This window comes from Ogataea philodendri, assembly GCF_020536065.1.
Source record: "Ogataea philodendri strain CBS6075 chromosome Unknown scaffold11, whole genome shotgun sequence".
Lineage (NCBI taxonomy): Eukaryota > Fungi > Ascomycota > Pichiomycetes > Pichiales > Pichiaceae > Ogataea > Ogataea philodendri.
The window spans coordinates 175,125-190,809 of NW_025763868.1; the positions used below are offsets into that span (position 1 = coordinate 175,125).

General features: G+C 50.1%; 14 protein-coding genes across 14 annotated transcripts; 7 read left to right on the plus strand and 7 right to left on the minus strand.

The window, feature by feature from the left end:
- Nucleotides 1-53: 53 nt before the first annotated feature.
- On the minus strand, nucleotides 54-1,043 carry OGAPHI_001481 (uncharacterized protein; the record flags this gene model as incomplete). Its single annotated transcript, XM_046202247.1, has 1 exon — nucleotides 54-1,043. One exon carries the CDS (start codon nucleotides 1,041-1,043, stop codon nucleotides 54-56), a length of 990 nt encoding a protein of 329 aa, XP_046063623.1.
- Nucleotides 193-597, plus strand: OGAPHI_001482 (uncharacterized protein; the record flags this gene model as incomplete). The annotated part of the gene is made up of 1 exon (XM_046202248.1): nucleotides 193-597. One exon carries the CDS (start codon nucleotides 193-195, stop codon nucleotides 595-597), a length of 405 nt encoding a protein of 134 aa, XP_046063624.1.
- On the plus strand, nucleotides 703-3,056 carry OGAPHI_001483 (uncharacterized protein; the record flags this gene model as incomplete). The annotated part of the gene is made up of 2 exons (XM_046202249.1): nucleotides 703-1,010; nucleotides 1,688-3,056. The coding sequence occupies 2 exons, from the start codon at nucleotides 703-705 to the stop codon at nucleotides 3,054-3,056; spliced, it is 1,677 nt and encodes a 558-aa protein (XP_046063625.1).
- OGAPHI_001484 (uncharacterized protein) lies at nucleotides 1,256-2,818 on the minus strand (the record flags this gene model as incomplete). Its single annotated transcript, XM_046202250.1, has 2 exons — nucleotides 1,256-2,165; nucleotides 2,553-2,818. 2 exons carry the CDS (start codon nucleotides 2,816-2,818, stop codon nucleotides 1,256-1,258), a joined length of 1,176 nt encoding a protein of 391 aa, XP_046063626.1.
- A 2-nt stretch (nucleotides 3,057-3,058) lies between the features above and the next one.
- Nucleotides 3,059-4,144, minus strand: OGAPHI_001485 (uncharacterized protein; the record flags this gene model as incomplete). The annotated part of the gene is made up of 1 exon (XM_046202251.1): nucleotides 3,059-4,144. One exon carries the CDS (start codon nucleotides 4,142-4,144, stop codon nucleotides 3,059-3,061), a length of 1,086 nt encoding a protein of 361 aa, XP_046063627.1.
- A 775-nt stretch (nucleotides 4,145-4,919) lies between these two features.
- OGAPHI_001486 (uncharacterized protein) lies at nucleotides 4,920-8,625 on the minus strand (the record flags this gene model as incomplete). Its single annotated transcript, XM_046202252.1, has 2 exons — nucleotides 4,920-6,123; nucleotides 6,449-8,625. Coding segments are annotated over 2 exons (3,381 nt in total), but the record flags the coding sequence as incomplete, so codon positions are not given.
- Nucleotides 5,139-6,365, plus strand: OGAPHI_001487 (uncharacterized protein; the record flags this gene model as incomplete). Its single annotated transcript, XM_046202253.1, has 1 exon — nucleotides 5,139-6,365. The coding sequence occupies one exon, from the start codon at nucleotides 5,139-5,141 to the stop codon at nucleotides 6,363-6,365; it is 1,227 nt and encodes a 408-aa protein (XP_046063629.1).
- OGAPHI_001488 (uncharacterized protein) lies at nucleotides 8,626-11,720 on the minus strand (the record flags this gene model as incomplete). Its single annotated transcript, XM_046202255.1, has 3 exons — nucleotides 8,626-9,970; nucleotides 10,305-11,302; nucleotides 11,487-11,720. Coding segments are annotated over 3 exons (2,577 nt in total), but the record flags the coding sequence as incomplete, so codon positions are not given.
- Nucleotides 10,905-11,162, plus strand: OGAPHI_001489 (uncharacterized protein; the record flags this gene model as incomplete). Its single annotated transcript, XM_046202256.1, has 1 exon — nucleotides 10,905-11,162. One exon carries the CDS (start codon nucleotides 10,905-10,907, stop codon nucleotides 11,160-11,162), a length of 258 nt encoding a protein of 85 aa, XP_046063631.1.
- On the plus strand, nucleotides 11,470-11,703 carry OGAPHI_001490 (uncharacterized protein; the record flags this gene model as incomplete). The annotated part of the gene is made up of 1 exon (XM_046202257.1): nucleotides 11,470-11,703. One exon carries the CDS (start codon nucleotides 11,470-11,472, stop codon nucleotides 11,701-11,703), a length of 234 nt encoding a protein of 77 aa, XP_046063632.1.
- Nucleotides 11,721-11,820: 100 nt separating the features above from the next.
- Nucleotides 11,821-12,348, minus strand: OGAPHI_001491 (uncharacterized protein; the record flags this gene model as incomplete). Its single annotated transcript, XM_046202258.1, has 1 exon — nucleotides 11,821-12,348. The coding sequence occupies one exon, from the start codon at nucleotides 12,346-12,348 to the stop codon at nucleotides 11,821-11,823; it is 528 nt and encodes a 175-aa protein (XP_046063633.1).
- On the plus strand, nucleotides 11,978-13,258 carry OGAPHI_001492 (uncharacterized protein; the record flags this gene model as incomplete). Its single annotated transcript, XM_046202259.1, has 1 exon — nucleotides 11,978-13,258. One exon carries the CDS (start codon nucleotides 11,978-11,980, stop codon nucleotides 13,256-13,258), a length of 1,281 nt encoding a protein of 426 aa, XP_046063634.1.
- OGAPHI_001493 (uncharacterized protein) lies at nucleotides 12,700-15,123 on the minus strand (the record flags this gene model as incomplete). Its single annotated transcript, XM_046202260.1, has 3 exons — nucleotides 12,700-13,238; nucleotides 13,345-14,700; nucleotides 14,796-15,123. The coding sequence occupies 3 exons, from the start codon at nucleotides 15,121-15,123 to the stop codon at nucleotides 12,700-12,702; spliced, it is 2,223 nt and encodes a 740-aa protein (XP_046063635.1).
- OGAPHI_001494 (uncharacterized protein) lies at nucleotides 14,771-15,658 on the plus strand (the record flags this gene model as incomplete). The annotated part of the gene is made up of 1 exon (XM_046202261.1): nucleotides 14,771-15,658. One exon carries the CDS (start codon nucleotides 14,771-14,773, stop codon nucleotides 15,656-15,658), a length of 888 nt encoding a protein of 295 aa, XP_046063636.1.
- Nucleotides 15,659-15,685: the final 27 nt, after the last annotated feature.

Here is a 15,685-nt window from a genome sequence, read left to right on the forward strand (position 1 = left end):
AATCAAAACAAGGGACACTGGGTAAAAATAATTAATTTTTTCTAAGGCTTTATTTATTTACTAGGTAGCACAAAGTGCTCGATGGCCGCAATGGCAGCGTACAGCCGGTTTTCTCCTTCTTCGAACACGATCGAGTTCTTGCCGTAGAAGACCTCGTCCGTCACCTCCTCGGCATGACGAGGCAGACAATGCATGAACTTCCAGTTGGCTGCTGCCAGCTTGGTCAACTCGGAGCTCACCTGGAACGATGCGAATTGTTTGAGTTTCTGCTGTTTCTGGGCCTCTTCTCCCATCGAGACAAACGTGTCGGTGACGATGATGTTGGCATCCTTACATGCTTTCTTTGGATCGTGCGAGGTTTCGAGCGTGGCTCCTGTTTCTTCGGAGACAAGCTTGGCAGCTTCCAAAATGGTTGGGTTCATGGTAATTCCTTCAGGATTGGCAATCGACACGCTGATTCCGCTCTTTAGGGCCGCAATGGCCAGATCGTTGATCACGTTGTTGGCGTCGCCCACCCATGCGAGCTTCAGACCCTTGGTCTCGCCGAAAGTCTCCTTGATCGTCAGGATATCGCAGATGGCCTGCAACGGATGGTAGGTGTCGCAAAGAGAATTGATGATCGGCACGGACGAGTGCTGGCATAGCTGCTGGATCTCGGAGTGCGAGTTCACACGCGCAAATATACAGGACGTCATGGACGAGATGATTCTGGTGGTGTCGTACAACGACTCGTTCACACCCAGCTGGATATCGTCTTTACCAAGGAACATTGGGTGTCCGCCAAAATACACCGCTGCACCTTCCGATGAGACTCTGGTTCTTGTGGATCTTTTGGAAAACATCAGAGTCACCAGCTTGCCCTTCAAGGCGTCGCTGATCTCAGAACCAACAGGCTCTCCAGACTTGATCAGTTTCTTATGGTATGCGGCCCGGTCCACCAGCGAGGCAAACTCGGACGTGCTGAGATCCGAAATGGACACTAAATGCTTCAAACCTTTGGACATATTTGAGTACGACCGTTGTACAACTTTGAACATAGACATGTTGTGAATTAATCTGTCTGCTATTTATACGTTGAGTCACCAGTAAAATTTTCCAAACGGGTTCCCCGACAAAGTTAAGCGCACCAAGGACGAATTACCGGTTTGGGAAATCGACGCTATTCGTCCGCGAAAAAAACGGGTGCCACCAATTGTTTCTCTATTCATGCAGCCCGATTCGGACCTGTCCGGGTCCTTGGTGCCCTGCAATGTCGTCATTGAACCAACAGATCAAGCTCGCGCTGAATGTCGCTTTGCTGCGCGGCCAAATCAGCCAGTTGCTCCCGCAATGACTCTTTGCGCTGCCTGGCTGTGCTCTCCACTTTTTGCAGGCTCTCGATGCGTTCCTTGAGCCTGTCGCGCTCGCTCGTGTAGTCCAGTTCCGGCTCGTCCTCCGACAGCTGTGCATGGTACAACGCCTCCTCGATCTCGTCTTGCCGCATCAGTCGCTGCAGCCGTGCCTCGTTCGACCCGACTGCGAGTCGACCGTCCCCAAAAGCGTCGTCTAGGTCCACGTCAAAGTCGCCGTCCTCGTCCAGGTCCCGCCTGGTTTTGTGTTCGTGTTCCGAGTCGTAGTCCTCGTCGTTATCCTGCTGTTTCTGCTCGCCGAGCCGGTCCAATTGCGCGCGGTACCGACGCTCTTTCAGCTCTTTTATTTGCAGCTCGTCTGGAATCGTCACTGGAGCTTCCGCAGCAACGACGGGCTCTGGATCGGCCGAAACCGTCTCGTACCGGCTCAGCACCTCTAAAACGCTTTTCTTCTCGCCTCCAGACCCACTGGGTTCCGTGGAAACGCCCATCTTCACCTTATTCTTGCGCACAACCCGTACTCCAGACTCGGGCTCGTCCACGTCCATGGTCGACTCGGCCTCGCTCGCAAAGAGCTTGCGTTTAGCGCCCAATTTGCGCTTCCGGCTCTTGAAAACAGGCCTCCCTATAGTGCTCGGTTCGTCCTCGGCCTCGTGGTCGCTGGGAATCGAGATCCGTCTCATTATGCACCAAGAGAAAAAATTCCAAAAAAATATTTCCAAATCCACATCCACCATGAGCACCAAACAGGCGTCCAGTTTCCTGGACAAACAGCCAGATTTCTCGCAGGCGTGTCTTGCGCTGCACAGAGAAATGCTTGCCAAGGGAAAATCGTCGTATACACAGGAAGAGCTGCTTGAAATCACCGGCCAGGAATCGAATCAGGAGCTGATGAAATACGTGCAGGATCTGCTTGACAGAGGAATAGTGCGACTGCTCGAAAGCAAAGACCGAAAGGTGCTGTTCCAGCCAATCACAGAAGCAGAGGCCGTCAAGGTCAACAGCATGTCCAGCGACGAGGCCATGGTGTACTCTTATATCGAGGCGGCAGGAAGAGAAGGTATTTGGACCAAGACGATCAAGGCAAAGACTAACTTGCACCAGCACGTTGTGCAGAGATGTCTCAAGTCGTTGGAGAGTCAGTCGTACATCAAATCGGTCAAGTCGGTCAAATACCCACAGAGAAAGATCTACATGCTGTACCACCTGACACCATCGATCGAGGTGACGGGAGGACCGTGGTTCACAGATAGCGAGCTCGACTCGGATTTCATTGATTCTCTGTTAATTGTGATATGGAGGTTTGTGGCGTCGAGGTCCCACCCGCAGTGTTTCAAAAAGGGTGGACTCGACACGGAACAGTACTCGTATCCTGTGTCGCACGACAATGACCTGCCAACGCTTGAGGCGATCAGCGAATTCATCGGCTCGAGTGGAGTCACCTCTGTGGAGCTCAGTTTGTCGGACATCAGATCGTTGTGCGTGGTGCTGGAATATGAGGAAAAACTGGCCAAGGTCAACAACCTTTACAAAGCAACATGGAATAGCGTGTTGGAAGCGGGCGGAGGAAAGGTCAGGGGAGAAGATATCTATGCGCCTCAGAACGACCAGATCTTCTCCATTAGCGATAATTACCGGGTGATTAGCCCGATAGGCGAGTCGGAAAAGGACCAGCTTTTGTACTTGGACTCGTGGATGAGCATATGATGTTAGGAGTGCACTTTGTACTCTGGCGGCAGATCTAGCGTGTCGCTGTACGACGGAGGCGGCTGAGTCCCAAGAACGCTTTCCTGTTTCAATAGATGCAGCTTGGTCACCATGGTCAGCACAACTCGCTTGTTCTGGCTCATCCCCATCTCGTTCACAATCGGCGCGTTGGAGATCATCCACTCGTCCTCTGTGTCGTGGGTAGACTTGGCACTTGGCGGAGGACGTAGCGTTATGTCCTCGTCTGTCTCCAGCTGCTCTACTGTGAGAGCCATTTCAATATGGTGGGTGACTTCGAACAGCTCAACAGAGTCCGAAATCATACACGATGGGTGTACCAGGGCGGTGATCCGGTTAAACTTGGTGTAGGATGGCTCGATTGGCAAGGACAGCTCTAAATAGTCGTCTGTAATCTGGCATGTGTGCAATATTATTCTCTCTGTGGTGACTTTGGTGGAGCGTCGGGTGGCCTGGGTCAAGGCGATGGTCAGCTTGACGATGTTGTAGCAATCTGGTCTAATTGGGATCGATCTCACTTGGAAATTGAGCTTGCCTCCTAGAGCAATTCTTTTGTTGTCAATAGCCATACGATAGATCATTAAATTTCTCCAATTTCCAATAGCCAAGGAGTCGTCGATTTCCAGAATCTCAGCGCACTTGATCACTTGCACTTTCACAGAGCACGTTTGGATGTTTGCTATGGCCTTTGACTCGCGAACAATGGCCTGCAACTCGTAGGTAACATTAGCAAAATAGTGGCTCAGGGACTCGGGGGAGTCTCCGTCCAAGAGGAACTGGAAGGGGAAGTAATAGGTGCCCCCTTCGAGTAAACCGCACGACCAGTTGCGGTTCTGATATGTTAGCGTTTCAATGTTGTGATTGATGTCTGTTTTTCCTATGAGCTTCACTGTCAAACAAGGGATCTCCACCTGTTTCTTCTTAACCCGTAGAACAAGACATCCCCGGATAGGAGTCATTGTATCGGTGTTGAGGAAGATGGTGGAGTCCAGTACACAGACCTCCAGCTCAATGTTCCTTGTGCGGATCGTGTTGTCTTTTTTGGATAGCCAATTGCTCAAACTGGGCATTGCAACCAAAAGAAGGAGAATAGGGCAAACAAGGAGAGATATTTACACAACCAGTTTAAATTTACAAAGATCAAACGACAAACGTATTCCAAGATGCTACGCCAGATGACTCCCACATTTCTGCTAACCGCTTAAGAAGTAGGAGAACACCGAAGGCCCAGCGGTTCCTGCCCCATTTGAGACATATGACTAAGAATTAGCGGTTCTCGTTTCCCGCGTCGGGATTCTATGTTTGTTGCAACGGGTATCAGCGCAAAAAAAATTGCGAGCTACCCGAGCTCCATCGGTTTTGCGATGCCGATTATCGCAAACAACAAAGTTTGTGTTGTTTGACCTGTTGTTTCAATACAAATGTTATCCCCACAATTACTTGTCTAAAAATATCGACCGCTACACACCGGCCGCGACGCGTCGATATTTTTTTGCCACACTTATCTTTTCTTCCGACCAACACCACCATGTCATCTCTGTCCTCATTGCAGGGATCGAGCGGCAAGCTTCTCAGAAGAATACGTACGTACTTTCAACCGTGTCCGCTAACTTTTAGATCGTGCTTGTCGTCCGTCGTTGGACGAGCCGAATGCCGCTCTCAACCTTGAAATATGCGACCTGATTAACGACAAACAAGGGAACCTGTAAGTATATGCGATCCCAGTACTAACATCCAAGTCCCCGCGAAGCCACCGTGGCAATTGTCAAGCTCATAAACAGCAGAGACCCGCAGGTCTCGGAGCTGGCCCTTTCGGTAGGTATTTTTAGGTCCCCCCACTAACCATCATAGTTGCTTGATTACCTGGTGAAGAATTGCGGGTACCCGATCCATTTGCAGATTTCGAGAAAAGAGTTCTTGAACGAGCTGGTGAAGCGGTTCCCGGAAAGGCCACCTCCAGCCTACTCTAGAACACAGAGACTCATTTTGGGCACCATTGCCGAATGGGTCCAGACCATTTGCAAGACCTCGAGATACAAGGAGGATTTGGGGTACATTAGAGATATGCATCGTCTTTTGAGAAGCAAGGGCTACGAGTTCCCGGCGGTGAGAAAGGAGGACGCTGCTGTTCTGAACCCTAGCGACAACATCAAGTCGATCGACGAGATTCAACGGGAGGAGAGAATTGCCCAGAGTGCCAAGTTGCAGGAGCTCGTGAGAAGAGGCAGACCGCAGGACTTGAAGGAGGCCAACGACTTGATGAAGATCATGTCTGGGTTCAAGCACGACGAGACCATGGACGAGGCCAGAAACAGGGTCAATGAGGACGTGGAGAAAGTGAGCAGAAAGGCCAGCATTTTGGACGAGATGCTCAACAATGCCACCAACACCGGCACGTTCGACCCATCTGACGAGACTATTGCCGAGCTGATCAGCTCCTTGAGAGTGGCCCAGCCAAAACTGCAGACTCTCGTTCAGGAGGAGTCCGACGACCAGGAACAGGTTGGCAAGCTGCTGAGTCTCAACGACAAGATCAACTCCATTTTGCAGAAGGCCGATCTCCTGAAACAGGGCGACGTGGCCAACGCATCCAAGGTCAAGGTTGCGGGCGGCGGCGGACTGAACCTGATCGATTTTGACGACGACGAGCCTGCACCTGCTGCGTCGAACGCGCCTGCTCCGACCGCCAACGACGCCATGGCCGATCTCCTTGGCGACCTGGGTGGACTGTCGTTCGAGCCAAAGACCGGCTCCAGCTCCAACATCACCGGTGCCGGCTCGTTGGGCAACTTTGGTGCCATCAACCTGCTCGGGTCTCCAAGCACCACCAGAGAACAGTCGCCGTCCGTGGACATTTTGTCTGCGTTCTCCACGACGCAGAAGGCCGCTCCAGCACAGCCGGCTGCTCTGGACCCGTTCCAGTTCGACTTCTCGTCGGTCTCTGCGCCGGCCGCTGCCACCAACCTTGTGACCAGCGGCGACGTCAAGATCGATTACGTCGTGGACCACAAACAGCCTCTGTCGCTTACGTTCAAGTTCTCCAACACGTCTCCGATCTTCCCTGTGTCCAAGCCGCAATTCTCCATTGCCGTGACTAAGGCCTTCGAGCTCACCATGGAGCCTCCCTCCGGCTCGGTGATAGCGCCATCATCGGCCCCAGTGACCCAGAAAGTGGTCATCAAGCACAAGAACGGCGAGGCCTTCAGCTCGGCCAAGATCAAGTACAAATTCGACTACGAGCAGAACAGCACAGCTAAAGAGGTCACCGGAGTGGCTACCATCTCCATCTAGCCTCCCGCAAGGACTGTATAGATAGATTTAAAACATTGTAATTTGCAGTATGCTATGCTTTACTATTATACATATCGTCCTACCTCACGTTCTTCATCGACGGCGAGGACCCAAAGCTGTTGTTGCCCGACGGAGCGACCGACGATCCTGGCTGGTTCACCATTGGCACAACGTTGATTCCTGGCTGCGGAGAAAACCGTGTCGTGATAGAGGACGAGTTCACCTTCTTGGTGCTCGTGGGCGCAGACTGGGCCTGCTGCGCAGCTCCAGCTCCCGGAGTCTGCGGCTCGCCGCCCGCCTGCACAAACTGCTGCCGCCGCTGCTGCTGTTGCAGCTGGTGCTGGCGCAACGCCTGAAGCTGCTTGCGTTGCTGCGGAGTCAGATTAGGGTTGTTGGCAAACAGAGCAAGCTGCTGTGGTGTCAGAGCCTGGGCCGTCTGCGGAGTAGACGTCTGTTTGGTAGGAGTACTCAATTGACCGGCAATTGCGCCTCCGTTCGACGGAGCCAATGGTTGTTTGCCCGGCTGCTGTCCTCCCTGCTCCGCTGAACGGTTCTGGTTCTGCTGGTAGTTAGCCAGGTACGCCACCGCCAGTCTCGTGACCTGCTCCTTAGGAAGGTTGGGGTTCTGGGTCTGGATCTGGTTGATGATCGCAGACACCTGCGACGTGGTGAAGTTCACTCTCGAGCCGTTCCGTGGTTGCTGCGAGATCTGGCCGTTCGCATGCACGTCCTGAGGCGACGAGCTGCTGCCCGCTATTGGCTGCATGGAGAATCCAGGCTGACGTGCAAACTGCTCCTGCGTCTGGCCTGGCTGAAGTTGCAACTGCGAAAAGCTCTGCGGAGACGGAGCGGCTGAACCGGCGTTCTGCAGAACTTGCTGAGGAGTAGGCGTGGAAACAGGAGACTCCATTGGAGACGACGCCGACTGTGGTGGTCGGCTTCCTTGTCTTGATCCTTGCTGTTGCTGTTGGATCATCTGCCGTTGTCTCTGCAACATCAACTGCTGGACTTGCTCAGGAATGGGAGTTCCTTGAGGAGCTCCAGCCACTGCTTGGCCTTGGCCTATTTGCTGCTGGTAAAGCTGAGGACTGTTCGATCTGATCTGTGCTTGCTGAGCGTGTGGAGAAGCCCCAGCCTGAGCCGGAAGCTTGGTAGGAACCGCAGAACGTCTACCGTTGATTGATTGCGCAGCCGCAGCCGCAGCAGCAACAGGGTTGGCCTGTCCGTTAGTAGGGAACGGAGACTTTCTGGCGCTGTTTGACAATTGACGAGCATTCTGAGGAACACGCAATCTTGTGAATCCAGTGTTTCCGTTACCCTTGGCATAGGCTTCTTGGATCGCACGGTCTCTCTCGTGCTTGAGTTTCGACAATTGCTCGGGAGTAGGTGTGTCCATCTTCTTTTCGTCAACATTATTCTTTCTTGGCTGTTGAGATGGCTTCTGAACGTTTTCTCTTTTCTTCATCAGCTTACGCATTGCATCGAACATCGATCCCCATCTGAGACGTCTGTGTCCTCTTTGAATGGACTCGATACCGACACCCAGCGGGGAGATACGTCTCTTTGTCGTGATCTGAACCTTATGAGCAGCCTCAAGCCATTCCTTAGCTGCTAATGGATACATTCCTCTCATGTCTGAAAATTGAAACTTGTCGTTCAGTTGAATGTATCTCTCAAAGCACTGCCATGGCGTACGTCTCTCAATGTTCGAAGTGTAACTTCTGGTAGCTCTGGCTGAGAGATGAGCAGAGATAATGTTCCAGTTGAACGAGAAATCTGTAACGTATTTGATCAAATACTTGTCATCTTGCGGAAGCCAAATGGTAGGAATTCTCAGCTCCAAGTTCTTGATCGAAGGAGGAGCAGGAGGCTTCAAAATGTTGAACCTTCTAAACGTTGGTGCAAACAAACCTTTCTGATAAGGAACACTGTGCTTATCAGCATCCTTCGATTTCTTGAGAATGACCTTCTGCCACTCTGGCTCTTCGTCTGTCGGAGGCAGCATCGCAGAAATGTGGCCGTAATCGTACTTCTCGATCAAATGATCTTGCTCCGAATCCTCAAACGGAGAATACGTTGCTAAATTGTCAACCACAGAAACATCTGCCTTGTTGAACTGGTCGAGATCGGCAAACAATTTGAAAGGTTGCACTTCCTTCTCTCTAGATTTCGCCTCCTCATACTGATCAGGAGTGAACACAGGATCGTCAAAACTCAGCAAGAGAGATGGATCGATTGAAACAGCGGCTGGTTCAGACTCTGCTGAAGCAGACTGGGCCTGCTTGATAAGTTCTTCAGGAGTCACAACTTGAGCTTCTTTTTCAGCTGTCTCAGCAGCTGGTTGTTCAGAAGGAGCATCAACCATAACCTCGTCCTGTGGTTCTGAGACCGGTGCCTCAGTGGCTTCCTCGGTATCTGGTTTAACTGTGATTGACTCGATCGCTTCACTAGCTGCTTCTGATTTTTGCTCCGACTCGATCGCAGGTTCCTGGGGTTCTTCGGGCTTTTCTGGTTCCTCGATCGCCGATGGTTGTGGATTCATGATCTTCTCGATCTCTTCGTCACTGAGAAGTCGTATCTGCTTTCTCTTGATACAACAGACTTTTCCATATTTCCAATACTCTTTCACTGCTTCGGCAATGTAGTAAGATTGAACCATCTTGAATCTTCTTCCTTGTTTAAAATCAGTCGAAAGCCACTTCATCTCAGAGAGCAGATGATCCCAGTGTGTTTTCTTACTGCGTGCGAGGAATGGATCAATGCTCTTTTTGGGTTGCCTGAGCGACCAGCTGTGTTTCCGTTTCAACTCCTCCATTCTCGAGTAGAGCACAGATATCTTTCCTTCGACTAACGCGGTCTCGTATGACTCGGTGGTCAACGATTTGTGCGCCCTTAGCAAAAGCTTTGGAAGCTGTAACGTCTGCTGGTGGTAGTACAACTCGGTCAAAGAACGCGCTTCTGGTATCTTGTGTGGTTTAAGTTCGGGAAGTAGCATGATCAACAGCTTGTCAATATCAACATTTTCGTAATCCAGATCGCGCTTAGACTTCTCATCGTTACGATGGGGTTGTTGCGTTGCTTCGTATAGATGGATCAGCGATGACAACGTCGAGTTGTCCTGGTTTGTAGAATCGTTTGATTTCTTGGAAACAGTAGCCACAGGCTCTGCTGATTTCTTCTGAATTTCTTCAACACTTGACTCTGTACGCTCGGTCGCATTGTCTGTCTTTTGTTTCTTCAAAGCCGGTTCTTTTGATTCCAAAAGATCGGCCGATTGTGGTTGACTCTGAGGTGGTGATGGTCTTCTGTTTTGGTTCTCGTGAGTAAGAATGGCAATATTGAACTCGCGTCCGTTCTCGAGATCATTCTTCTCCAAGAAGGCCATCAACTTGTCTTCAATTTGAAGCACCTGGTCATTGGAAATGGGCAAAAGCGGAAGTCGTGAAACGCAGTACAGCTCGGCGAGCTTCCGCTTGCGTTCACCAACTATTTTGGCACAATCTTGACGGCGACTCTCAATGGCCTCAAGACGAATCCGGTCCACCGAATACGGCTCGCTCGGTCCACTGGTTTTAGTCTCCACGATGTCCGGTGCCATATCGTTTCTATGTTGTTAGGCGTGCACCGCCCAATATTTCGGTCGTCCTTCTTTGCGCCACTGGGGGATTCAGGAGTACCCAAAAACAGGTAATAAGCGCGGGAAAAAGCGGGTTTTGCGTGTCAATAGATAGTTCGAAGAGCGTATAGTCTGAAAAACACGTTTGATGTAACGAGTCTCAACTAAATATCCCACTTTGACGGCTCAATTATGAATTTCCCCAGCCTCCTCTATACACGACAACTTTTTGTCGAAAACTTTTTGCAGAAAATTGTGTCGGGAACGAACGCAAGGGCGATACTTCCGTACACCGCACCCGTACACCACCAGTATCGAACTACTGGCTATGGTCCTTGTCGAGAACGACGATGGCACGCCGTTTCCAGAGCCGTGATCTTGTGAACTTGGTTAGCGAGTCCTCTGTGGCTGGATCTTCCCAGTTGTTGTTGTAGTACATCCAGTCACTGCCATGGGAGAACGACTTGTCGCTCTTCCAGGACTCCTCAAGCCATTTCCAGCGACACTGTTTCTGGGGAAGGTTGGGGAACTGGAACTTGTCAAGGGAGTCGCAGCTCTTTTCCAGATTTTCGTATGTGAAAGATGTCCGTTCGAATGGCAGCATGATTTCCGACCAACCGACACCCACCCATCTGCGCTGGTTCTCAAGCACCCGGAACTCGATCGTTTTCCCTGGTGCAGCCTCCGACACCTGGAAGTCTCCAAAAACGGATAATTCGACGTCTTTGTCTTCGAGCGAGAATCTGAGTCCCGTAGCAAAAATGAAGATTCTGCGGAGCAAGACGCTTCTCCAGATCAGGTGACGGGTGGCCAACGCCCACGACGAGTGGAACGACAGTGCAAACACACCGACAACAAGCAGAAACCAACGAACGTTAAATATCCGGGTCATGATCCAAATGTAGAAAGGAGTGATTGCCACCATGCTGAAGCAAAGATTGAAGACATCTGAGCGGGAGCGAATAGCAAGCGATTCGAGAGGCTTCACAAAGCATTGGAAACGTGCCTGCATATTTGAAAGGGTATCGATAATTTCCTCCACCGTTGGAGGTTCGTCTTCTGATCTCATGTCCTCGATGCTGGTCGTTAGGAACCAGCAGATGACGCAAACAGTGAGAGCAATCAGCGCAGCAAGGACCGTATTGGATGCAACGGACCAATATTTGACCACCATGACGTAAATTGCGATGGTGATGAAGTTTGAGTATGGATCACTGTTTGTCCAAGTGACAAAGGCTAATGCTTTATCTAGCAGATAGATTATCGGGAATGCGGTATAAAGTGCCGAGGTGACCACTGGAGACATGTTCAGCAGCTGGCCCTTTGATTTGGAGAGCGGTCGGCGGGAATCAGCAAATGCGGCACGAATTTTTGGTTCAGACATTGCCACGGATCATAAATGGGGGGAAAAGCTAAAAGATGAATTATTTTAGGTAACAACTGAATTATTTGTTTAATTAGATAATTATCGATTTTTAGTGATTGCAAATGTCTGAGGCAGAAACCGTGAAGGAGCCATCGAAAACGATCAAGACGTTGGAGGAGGACGACGAATTTGAAGATTTCCCAGAAGACGGTAAGTGTTTTGAGTCGGACGCCATTGAACTAACGACAGACTGGACCGAGGAGAAGTCGCTGGGAGCTGTGCAACAGGACCATTTGTGGGACGAGAGCTGGGATGACGACGATAACGAAGACGATTTTACCAAGAAATTGAGGTGAGTATTACGGGTTTCCATGATCTCTTTGTACTAACTTGCAGTGCTGAGTTGAAGAAATAGGCTGGTTCAAAAATTAGAGGTACTACGCCGCCCTTATAGAACGCAGTCAACACCACAATCATCTAGGCGTTATTGTATAGTCCTTACGTGTCAATAGGATACATCTGATCGAAGTAAGCTGTAGGATATCGACACCGTCGACATCGTAAAAAGTCGATCGACGCGCGTCCATTTCAGGGTGGCAAAGAAATAATATTTTCATCTTATATATCATTATGTCGACACTGGAGGAACTAGAAAACGAGCCAGAATTGGAGATCGACCAAGAGATCCTGAACTCGTCGACGGGCGATCTCGTCAACCGGACAAAAATGATGGAAAACGAGATCCGTTTGTTTCGGTCTGAGCTTCTTCGTTTGCAACACGAGAAGATCGCCATGGTGCAAAAGATCGAGGACAACAAGCTGAAAATCAAGAATAACAAGCAATTACCGTACCTGGTTGGTAACGTGGTCGAATTGCTGGACATGGAGGCAGAGGCAGAGGCCAATGAGGAGGGAGCCAACGTCGATCTCGATGCGGCCAGAGTGGGCAAATCCGCCGTGATCAAGACCTCTACTAGACAAACGGTGTTTTTGCCGCTCATTGGACTTGTGGAGCCGGAGAAGTTGAAGCCAGGAGACCTGGTTGGTGTCAATAAGGACTCGTACTTGATTTTGGATCAATTGCCTGCAGAATACGACTCCAGAGTCAAAGCGATGGAGGTGGACGAAAAACCAACAGAGACATACGCAGACATTGGTGGTCTTGACAAGCAGGTGGAGGAATTGGTGGAGGCCGTCGTGTTGCCAATGCAGCAGGCCGAGAAGTTCAAGAACTTGGGTATCAAGCCTCCGAAAGGTGCATTGATGTACGGTCCTCCAGGTACGGGTAAGACATTGCTCGCCAGAGCCTGTGCCGCTCAATCGAACGCTACATTTTTGAAACTGGCTGCTCCTCAATTGGTGCAGATGTTCATTGGTGACGGTGCCAAGCTTGTTCGTGATGCTTTCGAACTGGCCAAAGAAAAAGCTCCAACCATCATCTTTATCGACGAGTTGGACGCCATTGGAACAAAGAGATTCGACTCGGACAAGTCGGGAGATAGAGAAGTGCAGAGAACCATGTTGGAGTTGCTCAACCAGTTGGACGGTTTCGATTCCGACGATAGAGTCAAAGTGCTGGCCGCTACCAACAGAGTGGATACGTTGGATCCTGCTTTGCTGAGATCTGGAAGACTGGATAGAAAGATCGAGTTCCCATTGCCATCCGAGGAGGCAAGAGCCCAGATTCTACAGATCCACGCCCGGAAGATGACGTGCGACGATAACGTGAACTGGCAAGAGCTTGCACGTTCTACAGACGAATTCAACGGTGCGCAGTTGAAAGCTGTTACTGTGGAGGCGGGAATGATTGCATTGAGAAACGGACAGTCTGTGATAAAGCATGAAGATTTCGTGGAAGGAATCAGCGAGGTGCAAGCCAGAAAGAACAAGTCTGTCTCGTTCTATGCATAATTTTACACATCAATCGTACAAATATATCTTGCCATCGAGTCCGCCCAGTCCCACCATGCTGGTTTCTTGGGGATGAGCATCGATACATGTGATGGGCTTTGTGCTGACCTTGAGTTTGGAGATGAGCTCTGCCGATCTCCATTCCCAGAAAAAGGCGAATCCGTGCGAGTCGCCGCTCATAATGTTTCTTCCGTCCGGTGTGAACGATAGACCTATTGAATAGTTGGCGGAGTTGTGGCCCGTAAACGATCTGTCTCTGTTGCGTTTAAACTTATCTTCCACGCTAGTTGTGAACGTCTGGATCATGTTGTTTGACGATTGGGCTGCAAATGCTTCTCCTCTTGGGTGTGTTTTCAAAAAAGGCATTGAGAACTGTTTCGGGTCCGCCATCAGTCTGATGGGCATGTTGACCTTGATGTCCCAGATCCGAAGCGACTTGTCATTGGCAGAAGACACAAACTGTTCGCCGTTGTTGATGAATTCCAGGCTGCTGATGGCGTCCGTGTGGTGTTCGTATGTCTGAATGATTTCTGTGGTGCGGATGTCGTAGTGCTCGATCTTCTTGTTCGACAGGCCCACCAGAAACTCGTTATCGTCGTTTGGGTTGTGTTTGACGACATTTGGAATGCCTGACAGCTTTTTGCGAAACAGACATTGGCCTGTTTCTGTGTTCCAGAGCTTCACTGTCTCGTCGTACGAACAACTCAGAAATTGCGTCCCGACAGAGTTAAAGTCCACGCATTTCACAGGCTTCATGTGTCCATAGAATCCTCTAAGCAGTTTGCGTTTATGATAAACGTCCCATAGTTTGATAGCAGAGTCGTTTCCAGAAGACAGTAGCAGATGTCCACTGTTGGGGAAGAACTGGATACATTGAGTTCCCTTTGCGTGGCCGGCGTACGTATGAATCTTCTTCTTGGGAACATAACATCTTTGAGACCCTGGCTCTTTACGTAGATTTGTATCAACGTCGTTTGGAACATGGAGATACGTTCTTCCAAGATAGTCTAATTCCGAGTCGCCGTGGAACGTTGTTGTTTCCTCGTGTGTGTCGTCCTCGGACTCTGAAGACTGTGCGTTTTCCTCGGACTCGATGTCTGATTGGTGGTCGGAAACGTCGTCTTCGCTTTCTGAATACGAGGCCCAGGGACCTTTGTACTGATTTTCGCCGTCCAATTCGGCCGGGTCGCCCTTCGACTTGCGTTTCTTCTTGATCTGTTGCAATTGTGCCTTGGTGGCTTTCGAATGGTGCTGCTGTGACTGGTACAACCGCTTGTTTCTTTCAAACTGTAGAGCGTCCATCACTTCTGTCTCGATGTTGCCGGTAAACGTTCGTTTTTTTGCCGGCTGGCTTTTCAGAGCAACTGTGCGTGTCTCCACAATGGGTGCCGGAGCAACTCTGCCCAGATCCAGCGGTTCAGAGTCCGAATCGCTCGAATATCCTGGAAACGACATGGGTGCGGCTTAAAAAAATTTGATTAAAAAAAAAATACTGAAAAATAACATCTAATCATGTCCAAGCGTACCAAAGAGGAACTCGAGAACGACGACTTGTCGGACATCGACGTCTCGTCGACCGACGAAGAAGAAGAACAGGAAGAGGAAGAACAGGAAATGGTGAACGTGGACTTTGATTTTTTCGACTTGAATCCGGCCATCGATTTCCATGCTACTAAAAACTTCCTTAGACAGCTGTTTGGCGAGGACTCGGCGTTTTTCTCGATTTCTGAGATCACCGACCTGTTTCTCACAGAGGGCCATGTTGGAACAACCATCAAGACCGACGGTAAGGAGTCGGATCCGTTCTTTGTGCTCAGTGTGATCAGTTTGACCGATAATCTGTCCAAACCAAGCATTAAGGCCATGATTAAGTATTTTCTGGAGAAAACCAACAAGAAGCCGCAATTCAACGTTGTTTTGCGCCAGTTGCTTTCCGGAACATCCAAGTCGCGTGTCGGACTCATCGTGAGCGAAAGACTCATCAATATGCCTGTCGAAACCGTCCCGCCAATGTACACTATGCTCCAGGAAGAGATCGAAAAGGCAGATAACGCAGACTCCGAGTACAACTTCGACTATTACCTGATTCCGTCGCGTGTGTACAAACTGGTCACGTCGGTGATCGACCAGGAGCTCGAGGAGACTCCGTCGGCCAAGAAATCGAAAAAACAACAGCCTCTTGCCGATACTATAGACTACTACCATTATGAAGACGAGATTTTGGAGCAAAACGCAGCTCATCACGGATACTTCGACTACACGAACCAGACCAGAGAATCCGACTCCAGAAGAGTGTTCAACGACTACGGAATCGACCCAAAGTTGAGTCTGATGCTTCTTGATAAGGCTGCTTTGAAGAAAGCCGTTTTAGAGATGCAAGCTGCCTTCCCTGCAAACTAGGAGTATGTAACTAAAAAACTGATTAGC